This window comes from Microtus oregoni, unplaced genomic scaffold (genome assembly GCF_018167655.1).
Source record: "Microtus oregoni isolate MIOR12 unplaced genomic scaffold, Mior012 000008F_ref0000371, whole genome shotgun sequence".
Classification (NCBI taxonomy): domain Eukaryota; kingdom Metazoa; phylum Chordata; class Mammalia; order Rodentia; family Cricetidae; genus Microtus; species Microtus oregoni.
The window spans coordinates 2,729,399-2,751,358 of record NW_024543067.1 but is presented as its reverse complement, the minus strand read 5'-3'; the positions used below and the strand labels follow the sequence as shown (position 1 = coordinate 2,751,358).

The 21,960-nt window shown below is 42.0% G+C and overlaps 2 protein-coding genes across 2 annotated transcripts in view; one reads left to right on the top strand and one right to left on the bottom strand.

The window, feature by feature from the left end:
• Abca1 (ATP binding cassette subfamily A member 1) overlaps nucleotides 1-10,554 on the top strand; it is a 120,553-nt gene extending 109,999 nt beyond the window's left edge. The window contains exons 42-50 of the mRNA XM_041656734.1: nucleotides 49-169; nucleotides 882-944; nucleotides 1,624-1,730; nucleotides 3,472-3,613; nucleotides 3,936-4,070; nucleotides 4,909-5,012; nucleotides 5,526-5,618; nucleotides 6,251-6,494; nucleotides 7,261-10,554. Coding sequence (XP_041512668.1) covers nucleotides 49-169; nucleotides 882-944; nucleotides 1,624-1,730; nucleotides 3,472-3,613; nucleotides 3,936-4,070; nucleotides 4,909-5,012; nucleotides 5,526-5,618; nucleotides 6,251-6,494; nucleotides 7,261-7,401 — 1,150 coding nt within the window. The 3' untranslated portion in view covers nucleotides 7,402-10,554. The remainder of the gene's footprint in view (nucleotides 1-48; nucleotides 170-881; nucleotides 945-1,623; nucleotides 1,731-3,471; nucleotides 3,614-3,935; nucleotides 4,071-4,908; nucleotides 5,013-5,525; nucleotides 5,619-6,250; nucleotides 6,495-7,260) is intronic.
• A 2,305-nt stretch (nucleotides 10,555-12,859) lies between these two features.
• Nucleotides 12,860-21,388, bottom strand: LOC121451761 (protein NipSnap homolog 3B). Its single transcript, XM_041657505.1, has 6 exons — nucleotides 21,252-21,388; nucleotides 17,985-18,195; nucleotides 16,581-16,739; nucleotides 14,861-15,010; nucleotides 13,773-13,859; nucleotides 12,860-13,686 (listed from the first exon to the last, which is right to left on the bottom strand). Exons 1-6 carry the CDS (start codon nucleotides 21,309-21,311, stop codon nucleotides 13,610-13,612), a joined length of 744 nt encoding a protein of 247 aa, XP_041513439.1. The 5' UTR covers nucleotides 21,312-21,388; the 3' UTR covers nucleotides 12,860-13,609.
• Nucleotides 21,389-21,960: the final 572 nt, after the last annotated feature.

Genomic DNA, 21,960 nt, shown 5'->3' with positions numbered 1-21,960 from the left:
GCAGCTGATAAGTTTGATTTCTTTTTTCTTAAAACTGTTTCTTCTAAGACCTGTAAAGGCGAAGCTTCCTCCTCTGAACGATGAGGATGAGGATGTGAGACGGGAGAGACAGAGAATTCTGGATGGCGGAGGACAGAATGACATCCTGGAAATCAAGGAGCTGACCAAGGTGAGGTCACGAGTATGAACGCAGACAGCTTGTTTCCAGTTTCCTCCACTCCATCTGCTGACTAGCATTTTGCTGACGTGCTTAATTTAAAAAATATGCTTCCCCAAATGTGTATCTACACCAGACTTTGTCGATTCTATTTAAAATATACCATGGAGATTTCTTAATTAAAAAAAATCCTACTGAGAATATGTCTATAATGCAATTCCCACTCTCGGATTTATTTATTTTACATATTTACATTTATGGTAGTTATTAAAACATACTAACACTGTGTGTCTATCCAAGGTGCAGAGAATAAATGGTTGATTTAGAGTTTTATGGCTCAAAAAGCAGCTCTACCTCCATTGCTCAGAAAAATAAGGCCTTCTTCATCCCTTTCCAAATACCATAACCCTTAAATTTTGCTTTATTGTATTTGAGACATTTTATCATATATGCCTACATTATATAATTTAATTTTAAAACATATCACTGTTTCATTTTTGGAGACTCATGTTAGAAATAAAAAAATTCCATTTTGAATTTCAGAGTCAGTTAAAAGCCACTGTCGCAGAGGCAGAGCAAGGCTCTGGCACATGCACTGTGTGGCATAGCCATTTGATGAGCTGTGTTTGGTGATGAGTGTGGGCTAGAGTCCCCTTGCCCACAGTTGTAGGAGAGAGTCCTGAGTCACTGAGATCCATGGATTTATGTGTTGTGTCGCTTGCAGATCTATAGACGGAAGCGGAAGCCGGCCGTTGACAGGATTTGCGTTGGCATTCCTCCTGGCGAGGTAAATGCACTGTGTCTGTATTGTGCTTCGTCTCTATTAATTCAGACTGTATCTACCAAATCCAACAACAGCAGTCTGTGACTATATAAAATGACTTTTAAAGGTTTCTTTATTTGTGTCTGTGAGAAATAGTCAGTCATGGACAGAATAAGAACCTCTTGGGTCAAAATAGGCCAATTTTTGAATGCTCACAGGCGGTATAAAAAATCACGCACAGCGTGCTTTAGGGGATCCATTGAGAGAGTACAGTTCAAACATGGGTAAAAAATAGTTTTATTCTTTCATAATTTTTGAGGTTTTTTTTATGTTTTTAGGGTAGTTGGTAGGTGGTAAGTTGTGACCAGTGGCTTTCTCTACTGTTCTTCACAGATGACCGTGGTCTCAACGTAATGACTCAGTTATTGTAAATGTACCCACATTCAACATGGTGCATACATAAACATGTTCTCTCCTCCACCCTTGTTTTCTCTCCAAATACACATGCACATGCACACACACATGCATGCACGCACGCACACACGCACACTGGTATCTGAATATTGAACTTCTCATTGGTTCTTAAGAAAGATGCTTTGGGATCAATAGCAAATCAGGTCCAAGCCCAGGAGGCTCTTTTATCGGGCCATTCAGGCTGAGATTTAGACGTACTTCAAGCCGTTCATGTCGTCTTGCTTTTCAGTGCTTTGGACTCCTGGGCGTTAACGGTGCTGGGAAGTCATCAACGTTCAAGATGCTGACTGGAGATACCACTGTGACCAGAGGGGACGCTCTGCTTAACAAAAACAGGTGAGAAGAGAAGCAGACTACTGTATTCGCTGTGCAGGGTTCCTTTGTTCAGCTTTAAGAAAACTATACTGTTAGATTCTGCCTATTCCAGTACTCTAGTTCGTAAAAACATTCAAATTTCTTAGGTCAGAAGCTCAGAATCACCTCTAACTCACCACCTAGAGATAAGCACTATTTTTATATCTCCTCAGTTTTACTCTTCCCTAACACTTCATGTTGGTATAATTTACAGACATATAATTTACTTGTTTTGAGTGAACAGATCTGTGCTTTTTTTTTTTAGTAAATTCATGGAATTATGCAATAGTTACTGAGTCTTATTGTCAGTCAGTATCACTGTAGAGTCAGGAATGTAATAAACTTAGCCATCTTTTCCCATCTCTTGCTGATTTTTTTTTAATTAGCAATCTAAAGGAGCCTTAAAAGGATAGAAATTCTTGGAATAGTGATGATTCCCCAGTCTTGCTCTAGCTCCAGGTTCCTGGAATTTGAAGACATGACAATAATTGGCATATTCTTAGGTTTAGCTCAGCTACTGATTATACAACTGGTTTGCGCAGGATAGCTGTAAGAGCCAGGCACAGTGACCATGGAGTACCTTGGTTATAAGTCTTGAGAAGACTGACCCAAGAGTATTAGATAAGCAGAGAGGACTGTGCCTATGTGTCAAGTGGCTATCTGGAAGTGGCTGAAAGGCAACCATCAAACTGGGGTATGGAAGCCCAAATTTTCAGATAATAGCAGCTGTTAGCTTGACTTACTTTATAGAACCTAGAGGTCATCCCTGCAGGTATAAGTAAATTATCTGTATGTGTATTTTTTCCTGTTGTTATGTAGTAGAGGGTCTATAGTAAGCAAATAGAGAAGCAAATGGCAGTCCACACTGTGTATTTAGTGGAATCAGAATGTTTGGAACATGAATGTTATGGCTGAATCAATGATTGAGGAACAGAAGGTGGAGAGCTCATACCCAGCATCTCTGAGCCTTGCTTGGTACCCCATGGTCATGACAAAGACTAGAGTTTAGTCTTTTAAGGGTGCTTGGTACATACAGCCAGACCACAGAGTCAAGCATGGGATGGAGTCTTAGTGCTAAAGTTCCAGATAGGTGTGACCGGGGTTGTTGGCAAAGACTGTACTACAGTTGCATAGACTTGTAGGCAGATTTTTCTGTCTATCCTGCCAGGTCCCAAATCACCACACTGAGACTTACTATTAAATTACAAAAATTTGGCCAATAGCTAATGCTTGCTGTTAACTAACTCTTAAAACATAATTAACTTATTTTTATCAATCTACTTTTTATTTCGTAGTTTTACCCCATGCTGCTTCCTCTCCATCTGGATGGTGACTCTGTCTCTGCCCTTCTTCCCAGAATCCTCTCTGCCCTGAAAGTTTTACCTAGCTCTTGGCCATCCAGCTTTTTATTAAACCAGTTCAAGTGACAAATCTTCAAAGTGTACAAAAAGATCATTCTGCAACATAAGACTTGTTTTGAAACTGATCAAGCCTGCAAGTTGAAGTACTCATGAGCCAACAAGACCTATTCAGGGTAGAGACAGGACCCTTACTTCTAGAAGAGCTGGCATCCTGGGGACAGCAAGGCTCTTCTCACAAACTTCAGAAGCCAGTCTAGGGTTGTTTTGTACAAGCACACTTCTTTTAGGAATGCCAGGCTAGATTGTCTCATCGGAGTATCTCTGAAGACTTAAAACTTGACTGGTTCTGTCTTCCTTTCCAGCATCTTATCCAACATCCACGAAGTACATCAGAACATGGGCTACTGCCCTCAGTTTGATGCCATCACCGAGCTGCTGACTGGGAGAGAGCACGTGGAGTTCTTTGCCCTCTTGAGGGGAGTCCCAGAAAAAGAAGTTGGCAAGGTATTGTGGGAGCCAGAAAGCCAGACCTGACTCTTTTGACACCTTGTATCTCATAGCTTCTTTATACATGAAGCAACCCGAGATCTCTTCCTTGCTCATGCTTCAGTCTCTCTCCTGATGGGGGAGGGTAGGCATACACAGGGTAGGGTGCAGGGAGCGAGTGCAGGTCCCACCACATAAACCTCTTCTCCCTCCTCTGGGTCTTCAGAGGTACCTGAGACTTGAGTCCTGCCCAACAAGAGAACTTTCCTGCATGATTGTAAGAAAGCATGATTGACGGTACTGAACCCAACAGAAATCAAAGTGCTCTCTATCTCTCTAGGTTGGTGAATGGGCGATTCGCAAACTGGGCCTTGTGAAGTATGGAGAGAAATACGCCAGCAACTATAGTGGCGGCAACAAACGAAAGCTCTCCACGGCCATGGCTTTGATTGGTGGGCCTCCTGTGGTCTTTCTGGTGAGTGTGCATGGAACGTGGCGGCTATTCTTCTGTGGTGAATGAGCGTGGTTTATCTGAAGTCACATACAGGCTGGTCATCGCATGCTTGGTGTGGTGATGGCAAGTCAATCTGCTGTTCTCTGCAGAACAGGCTTGGAGAAGCAGAGGGAAGCTTCTCCCACAGAACACACTGGGTGGCTCTGCCGGATCTTCCCAGGCTCCCAATAGACATGCTCCAGGCACCTTGTTTCCTTGTCTTGGATGGTCTCTATAAGTATGGCTGAAGCTGAACGTATTATTTTTCTTGGGAACATTCTTCATGACTTGTGACTATGTTCATTCCCCAGAGGTGTAGAGAGTGAGGGCACTGCCTCAGGGTGACCACCGTAGCCACTGGACCATAGTTCCTTACAGACAGATAAATAAAAACTAGATCAGACTGGGCAGTGGCCTTTGACCCTCATTTTGTAGAAAACACTGAGGGTATGGGAAGAAGCCCTGAGCTGAGGCTTTAATGTTACCTTGACCATGTGAGGATGAAATTTCTAGATTAGCATGTATCTTCGAACAAGGAATGACATAGGGAAAAAATGAGTTATCAGTTTTACCTAAACCTTACTAACTTCAAAAGTTTTAGACAATAAGGTTTTTTTCCCCCATTTTGTTTTGTTTTGTTTTGAGTTGGGGTATCATTGTGTGGACCAGGCTGGCCTTGAACTCACAGAGGTCCACATGCCTTTGCCTGCTCAGTGCTGGGATTAAGGTGTCACCACACCAGGCATGATCTTTAGCATTAAAAAAAATTCTTTGCTATTTTTCCCAGCAAATAATTAAACTTGTTTTATTCTAATTATAGGATGAACCAACCACAGGCATGGACCCCAAAGCTCGGCGATTCTTGTGGAATTGTGCCTTAAGCATTGTCAAGGAGGGGAGATCCGTAGTTCTTACATCTCATAGGTCAGTACTGCAGAGTCTTGGCTTCTAAGTCTGTGATTCTATTTGGTCATTTAAAAAAAAATAGAAAATAAAGGCAAAGACTGAAAGTTAGCACCTGGAATTATTCCACTTCAGGTTTATTATTATCATTTGTCTGTATATGTTCCAGAGTATTCTTATGCAAAGCTGTACACACAAGTATTTTATAAACAAAAAATGTCATTATAATGTGTGCATTGGGAACATTATTTCAAGTCATAAAGTTTAGGTGTGGCATCATTTCTTAGAGCTGGATTGGATTTCATGAAGATCTACTTATTTATGTAGCTTCTCTTCATGCAAATATTTGTATTATGTCTACCCTTTCACAATTTTAAGGCCCATGACAGGGGAGAACATCATTTCTGTATCTTGGCCAGAGATACCCTAAGATAATGGGGATGTGTTTCTCTAAAGTACCAGGTGCCATGGTGATGTTCCGATGCTTGTAGGAGCATCTCTCTGAAAGGAAACCCTCTTTCTGTTTCCCCACAGTATGGAAGAATGTGAAGCTCTGTGCACAAGGATGGCCATTATGGTCAACGGGAGGTTCAGGTGCCTTGGCAGTGTCCAGCATCTGAAAAACAGGTAACAGATCCTTTCTTTGGGGTAGCACCTAGTGAAGTGGTCAGTGTTTATTCTTTGTTGAGTGTATATCTGGTAGCTTAAAATAGAAACAGAAAGAGCATAGTAAAAAGCCCACGGACTTTGAAGTATTAATGGTCTAATTCTGACCCTGCCATGCACTGGTTATGATTGTAGGCAAGTTACTTAACCTCTCTGAGCGGCAGTTTCCTAGGACTTTTCTGAATTTTGTTATACAAATTAAATTTAATAGTTCGTTTGTGGTGTTATGATTATGCAGACACAATGTGGAATTAACAGAAATGGGTTCACATCCTTGTCCTGCCGTAACTCAGAGGTTAATTTTGGGACATGGGCAAAGTGATTAAATTCGTTGGGTTTCTGTTTGTCTGTGAGTTTGACTTCATGGGTCCACACTGGGGAATTAACGGAATCCTGTATCCAAGGCTCTGGGCATGGCACCACACATGACCAGGTGTTTGGTAGATAAAACAGGTTCCTTTTCTCAGAAACTGCTCTGTGGGGCTGCCAGAGACCTCTCTTTCTCTCAGCACACGTTGGCGTTTCAGGGTTGAGTATCCTCTTGGGAAGTTTTCTGGGAATGCTCCATTTGGATGTCTTTGTCCTGCCCTCAGGTTTGGAGATGGTTACACGATAGTTGTACGAATAGCAGGCTCCAACCCTGACCTCAAGCCTGTCCAGGAGTTCTTTGGACTCGCCTTTCCAGGGAGTGTCCTCAAAGAGAAACACCGAAACATGTTACAGTACCAGCTTCCCTCCTCCTTGTCGTCTCTGGCCAGGATATTCAGCATCCTCTCCCAGAGCAAAAAGCGACTCCACATAGAAGACTACTCTGTTTCCCAGACAACACTTGACCAAGTAAGCTCAAGTCCAGAGTACCTTTAGCTGCAGGGTTAGGATGCCTGGTCCTTCCTCCCCACTGGGAGCCCAAGAGTTCAGCCTGTCTGTCTCTGCTTTGATTCCTCCTGTTATTACTTCTTATTCTCTATAAGCACATGCAAAAAGATGACTCTTTCTACTACATGTAGTTATTGTGACTGTTTTATCAGTTGTCATAATAACTACCATTTATGGCCTATCAACCACAAGCCAGGCATTTTTCCAGGTGCTTCTTTTTTCTAATGAACAAAATATACTAAAATTGGCAGTTAATAGGTATCCAGAAAGTGTTTTTTCTTTTCCTTTTAATCAAGCCTAAATATGCCACAGTGATGGTTGATGAGGGGATGATTGAGCAGTTGGTGATGTGGGGTTGATGTTGATGTAGAAGATTTTTTTTTGTTTTGGTTTTTTTTGAGACAGGCTTTTTCTGCAGTTTTGGAGCCTGTCCTGGAACCAGCTCTTGTAGACCAGGCTGGACTCGACCTCACAGAGATCCGCTTGCCTCTGCCTCCCAACTGATGGGATTAAAGGCATGCTCCACCACTGCCCGGCATAGTATTGCTCTTGATGTTTTTCAAGTATTCTCCCCTTCACACAGGGTTTTCTAGTTCATTTACTTACTCCATTCTGTGTTCTACCTGACCCAATTTCAACATAGGAACAATGTAACCACAGGAATAAAATTCAGTAACAAAAGAACAGGTCCAGAGGTACTTATGAATGCCCACCTTCCTTTTGATAGGTATTTGTGAACTTTGCCAAGGACCAAAGTGATGATGACCACTTAAAGGACCTGTCCTTACACAAAAACCAGACAGTTGTGGATGTGGCTGTCCTCACGTCTTTTTTACAAGATGAGAAAGTGAAAGAAAGTTATGTGTGAAGAGCCCTGTTCACAAGGGTGAATGAACAGAAGGGAGAGCTCCATCTCCCTTTGCACGGTGTCAAGTGTTCCGGAAGAAACAGTCATGCATTTCTGTGGAGAGAAACAAACTGGATACTGTACTGACACTATTCAATGCAATGCAGTTCAATGCAACGAGAACTCACAATTCCATTACAGGGGCAGTGCCTTTGTAGCCTATGTCTTGTATGGCTCTCTAGGGAAAATGACTTGAAGTTAGTTCATTACCTTATACAGATGTGAAACTCTGGTATGGAACCAAGCAGACCGTGGGTTTGGATTCCTACTTTCTATTCCTGTGTATTCTCACTGGGATGGCAACCACAATCCATCAGATAGTCGTGGCCAGTGATCATCAAGTCAAAGGCACCACTAAGCCATGCCGAACCACAAAACTGGTTTCCTGGTGACACATCCATTGCTGGCGATGAGTGTGCCAGAATTACTAGTGCCAAGATGCTCAGAAAGCCTGAAGCACCGAGGTTGTGTCACACACACTTTTCGTGAAAGCCGCCCTGCTGTTTGTCGATACCATTAAATAGCAGGTGACAATGGTGCCATGTGTGACTAAAGCCCTGCTTTGGTTCTTTCTTTGATGAGCTGCTGTTGTGGCTGCCACATGCAAAATGTGGGTCTCTCTAACCACAGGAGACCTGGCTCTGTTGTTCATGGGTCACCAGGTCATCTCTCTGAGACTGTTTCAACACACATTAGATCCTTGTAGGAAGCAAAGATCAGCAGCCAACAGCTGGGGCTGCAAGCCCGAGCTCAGGGTGTGGCGTGAAAGAGCTGGTGCATTTACACGTGGGAGATCTGGGTCTGTTTGTCCTGTCTGCTAACACAACACGGTACACTGCATCTCAAGACCCTTTGTTATTTGACACAAATGTAGTGTTATCGCTAGTATTATTTCTAACTGTTTAACCTCGAAAATTAAAAGGTGGAATTTTGATAAAACTCTTTGCACTATAATATTATTTGGAATTTTAAGTTTTACTAATGGCTTCTGGAACCCTGAACCATATGTCTAGACGTCAGTGTCAAAGAGGAATGTAGCCACTCTGTCTCATGCCTTATTTTCCTTGGTAAATTTGCAGTTGGGATGTCTTAACTAGTGCCTGGTAGCCAGAAAGAAACGTTGTAGTCAGCATCTCATGCCACATCTTAAGATCCTGGAGAATACTGCTCACTTCAGTTTGTTGATTGAGTACTTCTGGAATGTAGTCACCGTGTAGATATGTGGATAAAAGTGAGGGGGAGGGGTAGCAGATTTTCTATGCCATATATTTAGTTGAGAGATTTACAAATATGGATGGTTTTATTGAATCCACTGAAAGAATAGGGTACCCCCCTTGCCCACTTGATAGCATCAATACAAAAGCCAAGAGAAGAGTCAGTTAACAATGAACTCTTAAGGAGAAAACAGCTAGCTTGAAATTTCTTGGATACAACTTGTACCTGTGACCTTTGGGACCTTTAAAATAACTGGCTTTGCAGGATATTTATTAGACACCCACTTAAACCTCTGACGGTCTCAAATGTTTCATCTCTTCAGACTAACCAATCATAAAAAAAAAAATTGACAAACTATTTCACACGGAGTATTTTTCAGACTTCTCTAACCCAGATTTAAGTTTTCCATTGGCAAGCAATGTAAAAATGTTATTTCATTAATGCTCAATGTCATCTGTCTTCACACAAAAGTCTGAGTGAATTCCTGTATGGCAAAGTTCAAGTGAGCTTCCACTACTAGTTTCTTCAACTTACTCTAAAATTTAAACAATTAATTTGGAAGTATAAGATTTCGGATCTATTTTAAATTGATAAGTTTATAGAATATTGTTATATAATTCACTGCTTGAAAAGAAACAAATTTGATCCTAATGTCAACATGGGATTCTAAAATAGCAATGAAACTATTCCCAATAATTATTGGCATACCACTGTATTTTTTTTGTCAGAGATACAAAATTCAAAGAAAAGAAATCTTTATTTTTAAAAATCAACCTTTTGTTGGCTTTCTCAGTCCACTATCATCATATCCTAACTTTTAATTACACTACAGTCCTGAGCAAATCATTGTTTTAATTATGCTGATTTTGAGGCCATATTAAACACAAACAAAAAACAAATAACAAAAAACGTAAGGCACTGAGAACTATTTTGAAAAGATTTAATTCAGTGTAGACCTAAAATCTTTTCTAAAGCTAGAAACAGTCTGTAGTATTGCTACCTTTTACACTATCCAAACAGCAATCTTTCATTTTTCTTTGTCTATGTAATTATTTTAGAGATTTTAAAAATCAATCCTATCTTCCAATAAACTGTCCTTCTGTCCCCTGTGGAGATGAGATGTACTATGTGAGTTTAGAAATTCTTAAGTGGAAACACTTCTGATTTAACTTTTTTTTGTTTGTTTTTTTTTTAATCTTGGGAAACTTACTAACTGTGAACATGAGAAAGACAAAGGAAAGTGAGTCCTCTCTCTATACATACCCAGCACACTTCATTATGAAACAAACAAACCTCAAGCTACTGTATTCCCATGTCTGTACTGAAAGCGTATGCCTCATGCCTACTACATGTTAAACATCATCCGCACTCTGTGTAGTAGTCATGAACCTTAAGGGATCGTCTCTTGTCTTCTCATGGTTGTATATATCAGGTAAAATTGTTCCAAAGAGCCATGTGTTGTGTAATGAGAATCACTTTGATACTGAAATACTAATTTGTACTCTTGTTACTATTTACTGGTAAGAGTGTACTATCACAGTAATACTGTTCTCATTCAGAACCGCTGCATCCCTTTTTATAGAGCATTTATATTTCCATATGGATTCGGTATGTTCTTCTTTTCCCTTGGACCCTAGGATGAAGCTGTTTTTGTGCTTTTTCATCGTCATTGGCCCTTACTCCAAGCACTTTATGCTGTCTGTAATGGATCTATTTTTGCACTGGAATATCGGAGAATTGCAAAACTAGACAAAAGTTTCAGAGCAGATTTCTAAGTTAAATCATTTTCACTAAAAGAAAGAAAAACTGAAAAAAAATTTGTATTGTCAATAACTTTATATGAAGTGTTTAAAAAGCCTGTTTCTATGTTCTGAGTCACGAAATAAAGCTGCGACAGTCCTGCTGGTCTACACAGATTTACTCTGGTGCGTCTACAGCGCCATCTGCTGTCCGGGTGGTAAGGCCTGCCGAGAGGGGAAAAGGTCAAAGGCTCCGTGGAAAGAGCTCGGACTGCTCCTTCAAAAATAAGAGTGTTGTGTGTTTTCAGATTCAGCTGGGGCTGAAGAACTGCGATAAATAATGTTTGAGGGGTTTTCTAGATGGACTGACGATCACGGACTCTGAAGCTGAACGCACCGTAGGCAGGCTTCCTTACTGAAAACAGCTGATTCTCAAGAGGCTTCAGATAGGTGCCTTTGGTGCTTATTCAACCAAAACTTTAAAAACAGCATCATGAGTCCTGGTAGGTGTGTGTCGGGGTGATGGTAAGGGTCACCATGCCCAAAGCAGACATCTTGAAAGAGAAATGATATTGGGAAGCCCTGGGGTTGGTTTCTATACCTCCTCCCTGCTCCTAGACCACTAAGTAGTGTATATACATGCGGTGCTCTGTTGAGACAGTGTGGATGGATTTTCCTGGCTCATTAAGAATCAGTCTCAGCCTTGGATAGAACTAAATGCACTGGAGAATAAGAAAGTCATTGTAATCATGTTCAGAAATATTCTGCTATACCCATAGATTGGTGCCTAGCCCAGATCTCACCAAAGAGGCCTTCACCCAGCAACTGGTGGAAACATGCAGAAACCCACAGAGAAATGTTAGGCCGAGCTCAGGGAATCCTGCTGAAGAAAGGGAGGAAGGATTGTAGGATCCAGGAGTCAAGGACACCGCGAGAAAACCCACAGAATCAACTAACCTGGGCTCAAAGGGCTCATAGACACTGAGCCAACAACCAGGGAGACTGTATGGGACTGACCTAAGCCCTCTGCATAGGTGGGACAGTTGTATAGCTGTCCTTGGTCTACTTGGGGGACTCCTAATAGTGAGAGCAGAAGCTGTCTTTTGCTGGCTTTGGGACTATTCCTCTTAATTGGGTTGCCGTGCCCAGCCTTAATATAAGGGGAAGTGCTTAGTCTTCCTGCAATTTGATATGCCATGCTCTGTTGATACCCATGGGAGGCCTGCCCTTTTCTGACCAGAAATGGAGGAGAGGATTGTGGAGGGAGCAGAAGGGAGGTGGGGAGGAAACGAATCAGCATGTACAATCAACAACAACAAAATCAGTCTCAGAAAAATAGATATATACTTAACCTTGCAACTTGGGAAACCCCACTGGGTCTATAGTTACCTCCTGAGAATGGCTGAAGCAACGTGCAATAAGTGGTCATCTATCCAGGCCACCGGGGGACTGTGGATGCAGGGTCTTAGCTTTTGAGCAGGGCTAGAATCTGTTCAGCATCTGCCATGCACCTGTATTGTCTCTGAAAGTTCTCAGGAAGGGACTTGATGAAATAAGAAAACTCTTTCTGTGAAAATTCACAATGGAGAAAGTAAAAATAATAATAATAATTGTATTGTGAAAAGGCAGTTAACAGGTAACCTAGATGAGAATTCAAGTTACCCATAAGTTTTGACCAAAATATTCTAGAGAAAAACCTCTCTTAAAAACCACCCTGGACCTTATGGGCAGTGCTATTGAATGTATCAAGTTTGCAAAATCAGAGGAGAAAATGAGCAACCATTTTCATGTTTATTTTTGTTGTTGTCTTATCCTGTTAGCCTTCCCAATGAGGTAAGACAAGGCATTTTACATGTTAAATAAACGATGCCTCAGAGAAATCTGCTTCCAGATACAGAGCTAATTAAACAGCAAACCTTCTTCCTTTGAAGGTAACTGTCGAACCTGTCCTTGGGAAATCCTCCAAGCATTGTTATTTATTAATTTAGCAAATGTTTACTAAGCTTTATATGCCCAGCATCCTTCTGGGTTCTGGGGATACAACATTGAGGGAGCATCAGTGAAGGGCGAATGACAGCGGACACACACGCCTGGTACATCCAGTGCTTTGAAGAAAAGGGAACATGGTGAGAAGTTAACAATGGGGAGGAGTCAAAGCCAGGCTGTATGAGGAGTGACATTTAAGTTCCCATCTCAACAAGAGCAGGGGCAACCCTGGAAGGTGGCTGATGAGAACACACCGGAAACATGTAATATCAAACACAACTGGGAAAAAAATCTCTGCTGCTGAGGAGAAAGAACCCAGTGTCTTTGGGGAAGAGAAGAGGGGGATGGAATCAGGACCTTGGCGCTTCCTCAGGGGGTTTGTCTTTTATTGTTACGATAGTGCGGAGCACTATGATGCCATTACCCTTTGCAACACAGGAGGCGCTCCAGAGAGGAGGATACAAATATATAAGACATGGTTGAAAAAAATCAGAAGAGATGTGAAGGCTTTTATTAGGTCAAAGACTTTCATAATTATAAAGATCTCATTGAAATAAATGTTTCATAATGTCTGTGAGTGATTCAAGGAAAAGTTAAAAGTAGTAAAAGTTAATTAAAAATGAACATGCTAAAACCATACAATCCAACAAACAAATCTCAAGAATATATTATTTTCCAACTTTGACTTAATAATTAATATAAAATTAAGAATATAGGTGACATGATATTGCACTTTTCTAAAGACAAATACTAAATTTAATATTTCTACAAATCCCATTTGATATCACAAAACAAATATTACTGGGTAAAAATATTTTTAAATTTCAGGAAAAATGAACATGATAAAAAGGCAGATACTGTATTTAACTAATTTAAAATTGTATTCCAGGCAAAAAAATTCAAAATCATTATTTGAATATAAGACATCAATTAGTCATAAAATCACAGAAGACAAGATATCATGGAACAATAAAATACCAGGCTCGTGGAGTAATGGCAACTCTTTCTCGTGTCTGGTAGACATGAAATAGCATGGGGAAGATGAACAGAAGTATTTTTAGAACTACTGGTAGCAAAGGACACAGGTAGCCTTAGGATACAGAGGGCACAGTGAAGTAACTCACCACCTCCTTCAGGCAACAAAGGGAACGGTTCTCTTGGGAGCAATGGGCCCCCACTCTAGACACATTCCCATCCCATGACTGGGATGCCCGATGTCTGGTCGGAACCTACTTCAGTGGTGAAAAGGAAGCTGGGATCAGGAACATATTCTGCTGAGACTCGAGGTAATTGACGCTTTCCCGAACTGCAAAGACATTTTATAAGACAATGAAGCTATCAGCTGAAGCAAATTTGTTCTAAAAATAATTCACGCCTAGTGAACCAGCTCACCAGCAGCCACGACTCTGGGGTCCTCGTGAGACCAGTGTCTCCCAGCTGCCCGGCTGTCTGCACTCTCGTTCCACCAGAGAACATGAACTGCAGACAAATTGAGATGTTAGTTGTAATTTTTATAACAGGTATTTTTATTTTATTTTGAGACTGTAACATAATTATATATTCTCTTCCTTCCCTTTCCTTCCTCCAAACCCTCCTATACACCCTTTGTTCTTTCAAATTCCTGTCCTTCATTTTCATTGTTGTTACCTGGGCATATGTACATATGCATGTGTCTATTAGAAATATAACCTTACTGCAGACATTTTTAAATATGTGTAGTACTAGGCATAAAGTCTAGGGCCTTTTGAATCAAAGCCTCTGATCAACATCCCTGATCCTGACTGTGTATGTGTATGTCTGTGTGTGTGAGAGCAGTCAATGTCAGGTCTCTTCTTCGATTTCTCTCATCCTTGTTTTGATACTGGTCTTCTGAACTTGGAACTTAACAATCCGGCTATACTACCTGGCAAGACTCACATTTCCATCTTCCCAAGGCTAAGATTATAAATGGTGCCACTTTAGCCAGCTTTGATATGGAAGCTAGGGATCAAATTCAGGTCACCATGCCAGGATAGTCTATCTATCCATACTAGAGTACATGAAGCTATCACCAGTCATGCACATACAGTGTTCCAGGTCTTTTTATATCTAATAATTCAATGGTCTTGACATTCTTTATCATTTATAGAACACTGTTGACTTCAATAATGAGAAATAGATATTTTTTTGGTTTGGCTTTGTCCATAGTTTTGTATTTATAAAAATGCATATTTATATCTTCATTCAGAAACAATCTCTTTACTCCAATAATGTTATTTTGGAAAAAAAATAAAAGATTTTTAGAAAAAAAGATGAAAAGAATTAATATTTTCTCAAAGATTTCTTCAAAATGTATTAGCAATCACAATAAAAAATAAGTGTTTTCATACCTTAAAATTAGAAAAAACTCTCAAAATTAAAAGCATAATTTAAAAAACCACCCAAGAAATAAAGGCAATCACCAACATTCATCACAGTCTCACAGAAATAGACGACTGTACCTCTGTTGAGGGCTCCATACTCAGTGTGGAAAACGCCAATTAGTTTAGAATAGCCCAGTTCCACATGGGCGTTTACTGCCCTTTTGAATGCGTGACCCCACAGCGCTGGGCCACCAGGCTTCATCTGAAAGGTAGCCAATTCATAGACTCCTAGAATTGACAAAAGTTATTTAGCAGACATTTAGACATTTAGAGTCTAGAGTGGGAGGTGACCCTATGCATATGTATTTGAAGGGTCATCTGTACACACAGATTTATGCATATTTAATTCTTTGTATTGTTTTTCCTTGTTTTCATGTTCTTGTCTATGTTTAAAGTTAATCTCAATAACTAAAAGGAAATAGAAACTATATATAAATAATTACATGAAAAAAATTTAATCTGGGAACCTTATCAACATACCAAATATTGATCCTTTATCATGAAATAGGATTTTAAGCTGTGAAAGTCTTTAAGAAAAGAAATAGGTGTCCTTTGATGTCCTACTTTCCGCTCGTTTTCAATTTTGAGAGGGAAGATACGGAGGTCTGTGTAATTTCCTCCTCCAGGAGTCTGTTCCTAACAGGAATAGCAAGAAAACATGGCCTCTAGTCCTACCTGACTTTCTGAAGAAAAGTAACTTCAGAAGGGGGAGTGGGTTAATGTTCTTAAATATCCAAGTACTTCATAAGAGGCTTTTACCTCCAGTCAGAAATATAAAGCAAAGGTGAGAAACTGGAGGATAAGTAGGTCTGATGGGGAAAAAATGTACAAGGTCACCAAGGAATTATGAAAAATATAGCAGAAAATAAGATTTAAGCCTGATGAGATGGTTCAGTGTGTCAAAAACTGCTTGTTGCCAAGTCTGACGGAGTTCAATCCTGGGAACACACACAGTGTAAGGAAGAAACCAACGACCCTGAGTTGTTTCTGACCCCCATTGCATGAATATACACTATATAAATAAATGAATGTGAAACGTGTAAAAAACATCAAGATTTGGCACTTAAAGAGATGGCAAGCATGTCTGGGCAGTGGTCAGAGCAGAGGGCAATGCCTTGTGGGGTGGGTCCCAGAGCCCAGACTAGAAAAGAGTAATTTTATATTGATGTTATAAACAGGAATTGTAGTAAATGTCTATAATCTCTCTACTTGAGAGTCTAAGGGAGTAGAATTGTGATTTAGGGGTCAGCCTGGGCTACATTCTGAGACCTTGTCTCAACCCTCTCAACCCTAAAAACGAGTAAGTGAATAGAAGTTTGCATTACTTTAGTATTATACAGACTTTTTCTATACTGTAGCGAAGCTTTAACCCATGAAACTTCATTTGGAAGGGCTGGAGAGATGGCTCAGCAGTCAAGAGCACTTGCTGCTCTAGCAACCAACTTGGATCAGTTCCCAGCACTCACACGGCAGTTCACAACTGTCTGTAATTCCGGTTCCATGAGGATTGATGCCGTTTCGGCCTCCACAGATACCAGTCATATATGCAAACACACACATACATACACGTATACATATACACACACATACACATATACAACTTAGTTTGTTTGGGGAAATAGTTCATTAATTAATTCTCACTTTTTAAGTATAAACTAAGATCAGCTTTTTATCAATAGTCACAGCAGCATTCCTATAGAAAATAATTCATTTTTTGTTCTTTTCCAGTGACACTTTGCTTTTTTAACATCTGGACCATCTCACGCATGAAAACTCACAGAGGCTAAGAGAAACTCACCTTCCTTTGGAGGTGTTCCTATTTTGCACCACGGTACCAGGTAGGTAATCTCAACCTCTTGCGCATCAACGAAAGCCAAATTTGGGATGAGGAATCGTTCTTGCCACTCCTTATCATTGGCCAAGGCTTTGCGAACCGCTGTTCGATGAGCAAAATTATCTATGGTAGAAAAAAGAATGGAGAAAAGTTTAAATTGTTTTATTTAAAATTATCTATTCTTCCTTGGACCCCACCCAAATAAGCAAACATTTTATCCACGGCCAACAAGAACACTGTGTTCTTGGGAACACACACTTGCAAAGATGTGACGTTTGCATCAAAGCACTGAAGTCTTTAGGGTAAAAGACATGGAGCAATACGGGCGTCACAGGCTCCCCCACTCAGCAGTGTGCAGGAGTTACTGTGACCTCACTGGACAGGCATCACAGGCTCCGCACTCAGAGGTGTGCAGGAGTTACGTCACTGTGCGTTTCTCAGTCTGTGAAACAGGGATATAATATCAGCCTCCAGGTTTGGGGCGAGGATTCCATGAACCCAGGAAGAGCCCTTAGAACAGACATCAGCACTTGGTGCTCAGTAGATGTGGACTCTTCTCTTCAACTGTAACTTGTTACTGACGGTCCCAGGTGAGAGAAAAACGCTTTGGTAGTGATGCTAGGCAGTCATGTCAAGGCACACCCGGAACAAAATGCACTCTGTAAGCAGGAACTATGCTGAGTCTCTCACTCTTGTTCATTCTCTTAGTGGGTCATGACTTAATTTGTACCTTCTCTGAAGCATATATTAATTTTAATGAGGTCTGATCTATTATAGCATGGAAAAGTCCCGAACTGCTATATGAGGTACAGAATAAACAATTTTCATAGAGAATCATTTTTTAAAAAATTAATCTGGACGCTGATGGACAAACCCAAAGGGAAATGATTAAGAATTCTTTGGGCACCCGCAGGCCCTGCTACAGACTGTGAGGACCAGACACAGGAGTTAGAAATTTCATACATTCCTGTACTTCTTCCATATCATCTTCAGCGGGAGACCTTTCTCCAGTTCCTCTGTCTTTACCTCCATTATGGAACAAGACAGTAAAGCATGGTTTTAATTTTACAAAAGATATTTTTCCTAACAAACGATGTGAAAACTTTGAGAATTAAAAATCAGCTCATCAAATTAGGGTTTAATATGAGAGGATATGTTCCCATAAATGTTAACCTCAAAGTCTAAGCAAGTGGCTGATAAAAAGATACAAAGGGGCTGCTGAATAATTTACTTCAGTTTGTTACTGTATTGCTTTCAAACGTTTTCTTTAACCTGTGTGTATGTACAGTCATACAGACTGAAGAACCAAGCTTCACAGACCACCTAATGATGAACATTTGCATGAAACAGAAGCTGTGTGCTTCATACCATACTTCCAAATATGGAATACTTTGTTTGTTCTGCCTCCGAATTCTACACTCCAATAGCCAATCAATTCAGAGTAAGCTGTCCGAAGGTGAACATTTTCCTTAAAATTTTCCAGGAACTCATTCGTCTTCGAGGGCTTGAGCAAATAGGTGCGGAATTCATACAATGTCCCATCGCTTTGCCTGGGGCCTGTAGCGAAAGGTGAACACACCTGAAAATAAGACAGGGGACATTCAAATATTTTGGAAAAGATTTATCATGCTGTTACGGTCATATATTTGAGCCTGGAAACAAAGGACATACAGTAGACTCAAAACTTGTCTTTCTATTCCTCCTGTCAACTCTGTATAGACAGACATGTTTTTGTAGAGATGCAGTTTAGGTAACAGCTGCTGAGTACACCGCGTGTGGAGTTCTTGTGTCCTAGCTGGGGGCCAGGGCGAAGCATGTCTTCATGAAAAGCTGCTGGAAAGCTTTCATCAAGGCTGTGATCCTGTTTCCTAGAGAACTATGACCAGGAGCCTTGTAGTTTTGGAGTTTCCTCTTGCTGAGTCAAAATCAGTAGTCACCAGTACTGTTTGTTTAAAAGAAGCTTGCAAATTTTGTATTATGTCTTTTTAAGAGCCATGATGAACATGTTTATTAGCACAAGGCCTTTTGGGGTTTCTAAAAAAATGGGCATTATTATTTTGATCTAAACTTTTAAAAATTACTCAGTGAAGTAAATTACTGGTCAGAAAAAGGAAGGTGTGAATCATTCATTGCTTTGCACTACAGTGGGGAGCTGCATGAAAGCTGAAAGGAGAGAACTCAAGGAGACAGGGTGCTCTGAAACATTAGTTTCCTGTTGGGGGCACAAAGGTCCTTGCGCCCATAGAGCACTAGGGAGCTGGGCATGCAAAACACAGTGGCCTCTCCTCAATGAAGGCGATAAAATACCCTTCTGCCCAGAAGGCTGGAATGGATATTGTTAACAACCTTTGTGCTATCCGTGGAGGCAGATCTCACCCAATTCCCCAAGATGATTATCCCAACTCTTCTCTCCCTGGACCGTTATCTTTAGTTCCAGTTAACTCCATCCATAGGGGAGATGTCACATGTACTCTATGGCCTGCTGATCTCTATGCTATTCACTAGATTCTATTTATTCCCTTTAGCTATAGAACCCACCCTTATTGTCACACGTACTTTGCAAAGGAATTTCTAAGTGGTCATACCTTAAGCTTTATTGCACACCTGGAATCGAAATGATCGTCGTCTGGAAACTTTTTCCCAAATCGTACTGCGTTTTAAATATGTTGACAATCGACAGCCTGGCATCACACTCCCCAGAGTCTGATCCAGGTGAACTAAGTTAAAATTTGAACCGAGGTTTCATTCTCATCCCTTTATAGGTTCACTTCCCTGCCTGGACACTTGCAGGGTCCCCCTCAGCTTCAAGATAGATGCAGTATGAAGGAGCACATTTAATGCATCCAGTTATATAAGGCTGATGAAAATATCCTTTAATAGTCACATGCTTTATATGAAAACTTTGTTAAATTTGAGATTCGCTATGCAAAGATCAGCTCCACAATTTTTGAGCCAATTTGAACCAAGCTTTAATTAAATACTGGCTAGGAGGATGGACTCTGGCCAGGCTCACTCTGAGGTTCCCAGATCATTCTGGGGTTCCCAGGAAATGGCAACAAGTCACAGTTTGTAGAGGCTTAAAAAGGCAATCCCATAAGGCCACTGTACTTCCCCTTAGGTCTAATCAGGGGCAAGCACATATCCTAATGTACTTCCTGCCTGTGTACCTCCCACCTCCATCCAATCAGGGGCAAGCACACATCCTGATGTATGACCTGCCTAGGTACCTCCCACCTACATATGATCAGGCACATCCCAACTACATGTGACCAAGCACATCTGGAGCGGTTTAGTCTAGCAAAGTTGTTTAGAGGAACGAAAACACATGGTTTGTTATCTCCCATGAACAAAAGCTTCCAGAATTTCAGGAAGTTATCTTGAAGTGGAGCTTACAGGTTAAATTTGGCCTTTATACTTCATGTGATGATTTAATAACTACTAGGAAGCACCGTGTTATGAACTGCCAGAGGGTCAGAGGGCGTGTGATCCCCCCTGAGCAACACACACACACACACACACACACACACACTACACAAACACATAAAAAATAAACCCACATGCTTAAAAACATACACGGGCGTAAAGACTTCAACATGGGATACTTTAACAATCTTAGAGTGAGTCAAGAAGTCCGTATTTGTAGAGCAGAAATTACTGTGGAAAGACACTACAGTCTTCCACACGGGAAAGTCCACGTTAAAGAAATCTGTATTGAAAAGGTGTGTGTTAAGAGCTGAGGTCATTTAGTGCTGCAGGACTGGACCAAACTGTGCCAAGGCAGAAATCTGCTTGATGTTCTGTTAGCTCAAAATCGAGGCTTATCCTCAACCTTTGTAGGAAGGCAGCAAGGGCAGAGGCTGGATTATGTGTTATGCTCTTTTTCAGTGTTCACCACAAAGTCTGTCTCTAGACCAGGCTAACGCTTTTCCTGAACTCAGAAAGTCACGAACCTCTCTGCATTCAAGTCAAACAGCCATGGTCAACCCGAGGCTGGCTAGCCTCGTGCAAGTCCCATCTCAGGCACAACCAGCTTCACAAGGCTCCAGGGTTTTGCTTGGCTTGGGGACTCCCGGAACTGCAGGACAGGATGCTCCCAAGGCAACCCTGGTCTCCTGTTCAAGTTTCTCCACAAAGTGCCCGTGTATGAACCGGGCAGTGGCTGCAAAAACGCAACCGTCAGGGCTTCAGGGATGACCCCGGGGGCCAGAAAAAGCTCTCTCTGTCCAGCTTCTAGGGAGGTGACCCGAAAAGCGGGCACCTCTTCAAGCGTTCGGTGCCGTGGACTCAAGAGATCTCGGCTCCAGATCAAACCGGGACATTGGCTAGACGTGCCAACCGCTGCCAGAGGGTCAGAGGGCGTGTACTCGCGCACCAAATCCCGCCCACCTCCCCCAAGCCTGGTGTGCCACAGGCCCCGCCCACTTCCCTGAACACAGCTCTCGGTGTCGCAGACCCCCCCCAACCCCGCCCACCTCCCCATAGCCGCGTGCGCGCGCCACGGGCCCCGCCTACCTCCCCAAAGCCGCGTGCGCGCGCCACGGACCCCGCCCACCTCCCTGAGCCCTGTTAGTCCACGATTTTAAGACCGCATCTACCTCCTAGCGCACGACTGTCGCGCATCCCCGCGTCCCCTACCTGTGGCGCCAGCGCCCGCGGGGCCAGCACCTTCCTTAGGCTGCTTCGGAGCGCGAGCATGGCGCGGCCTGGAGCGCACGGAAAGACCGCCGGGTGGTGGGACTCGCGCTCTCCCCGCTTCCTGGCGCGCGCGCCCGCTCGATTAGGTACGCGCTGACTGGGCGGGGCTCGAGGGCGCGGCCCCGCCCCTTCCCGCAGGAGCCCCGAGCTCGTTCTGTAGTGCACGTACTTCTGTGCTTGGCTTTTGTTCTACAAGGTTCTGGATTCTGGGTGCTTTCTAAGAGCTCAATGTAGTGCGTAGCCTGGGTGTTTTAAAATCTGGGGGTGGGGGTGACCTCGTGGCAAAGGCCCGTGAGCCTTCACCTTTATCAGAGTGCTCAGCATCCCTGTTGACCAACCCCTGTCCCCCACTTGGCCCCCAAGCGATGGGTTAATTTTTTTGGAGCCCAGAACAGTGGGCCGCGGGCCTGAAATCACACGTGGAGACTGAAATTAAGTAATTCTGTGTGGTGTGAAAGCAGATCTTCGAGGGCCTCTGATTTTTCGCCCTCAGAGAAACTTCTTACCATTTTTTTTTTTCTCTAGTGGGTGTTTGTTTTTCGTTGAGTGTATTCTAGGGTTCTCCAACTATGTTCACTTGGGATACCGTTCATTCTCAGGTATCCGGCCTTCAATGGCTCTACACTTCACGTTAAATAGCGAATTGATC

Excerpts from the sequence above, each read along its gene's own strand:
- LOC121451761 (XM_041657505.1), bottom strand. The coding sequence starts at position 21,311 with ATGCTCGCGCTCCGAAGCAGCCTAAGGAAGGTGCTGGCCCCGCGGGCG. Across the intron at positions 18,196-21,251 it reads CGCGGGCGCTGGCGCCACAG|GTGTGTTCACCTTTCGCTAC; the intron begins GTAGGGGACGCG and ends TCTTATTTTCAG. Across the intron at positions 13,860-14,860 it reads GTATGGAGCCCTCAACAGAG|TTCATGTTCTCTGGTGGAAC; the intron begins GTACAGTCGTCT and ends ATTTGTCTGCAG.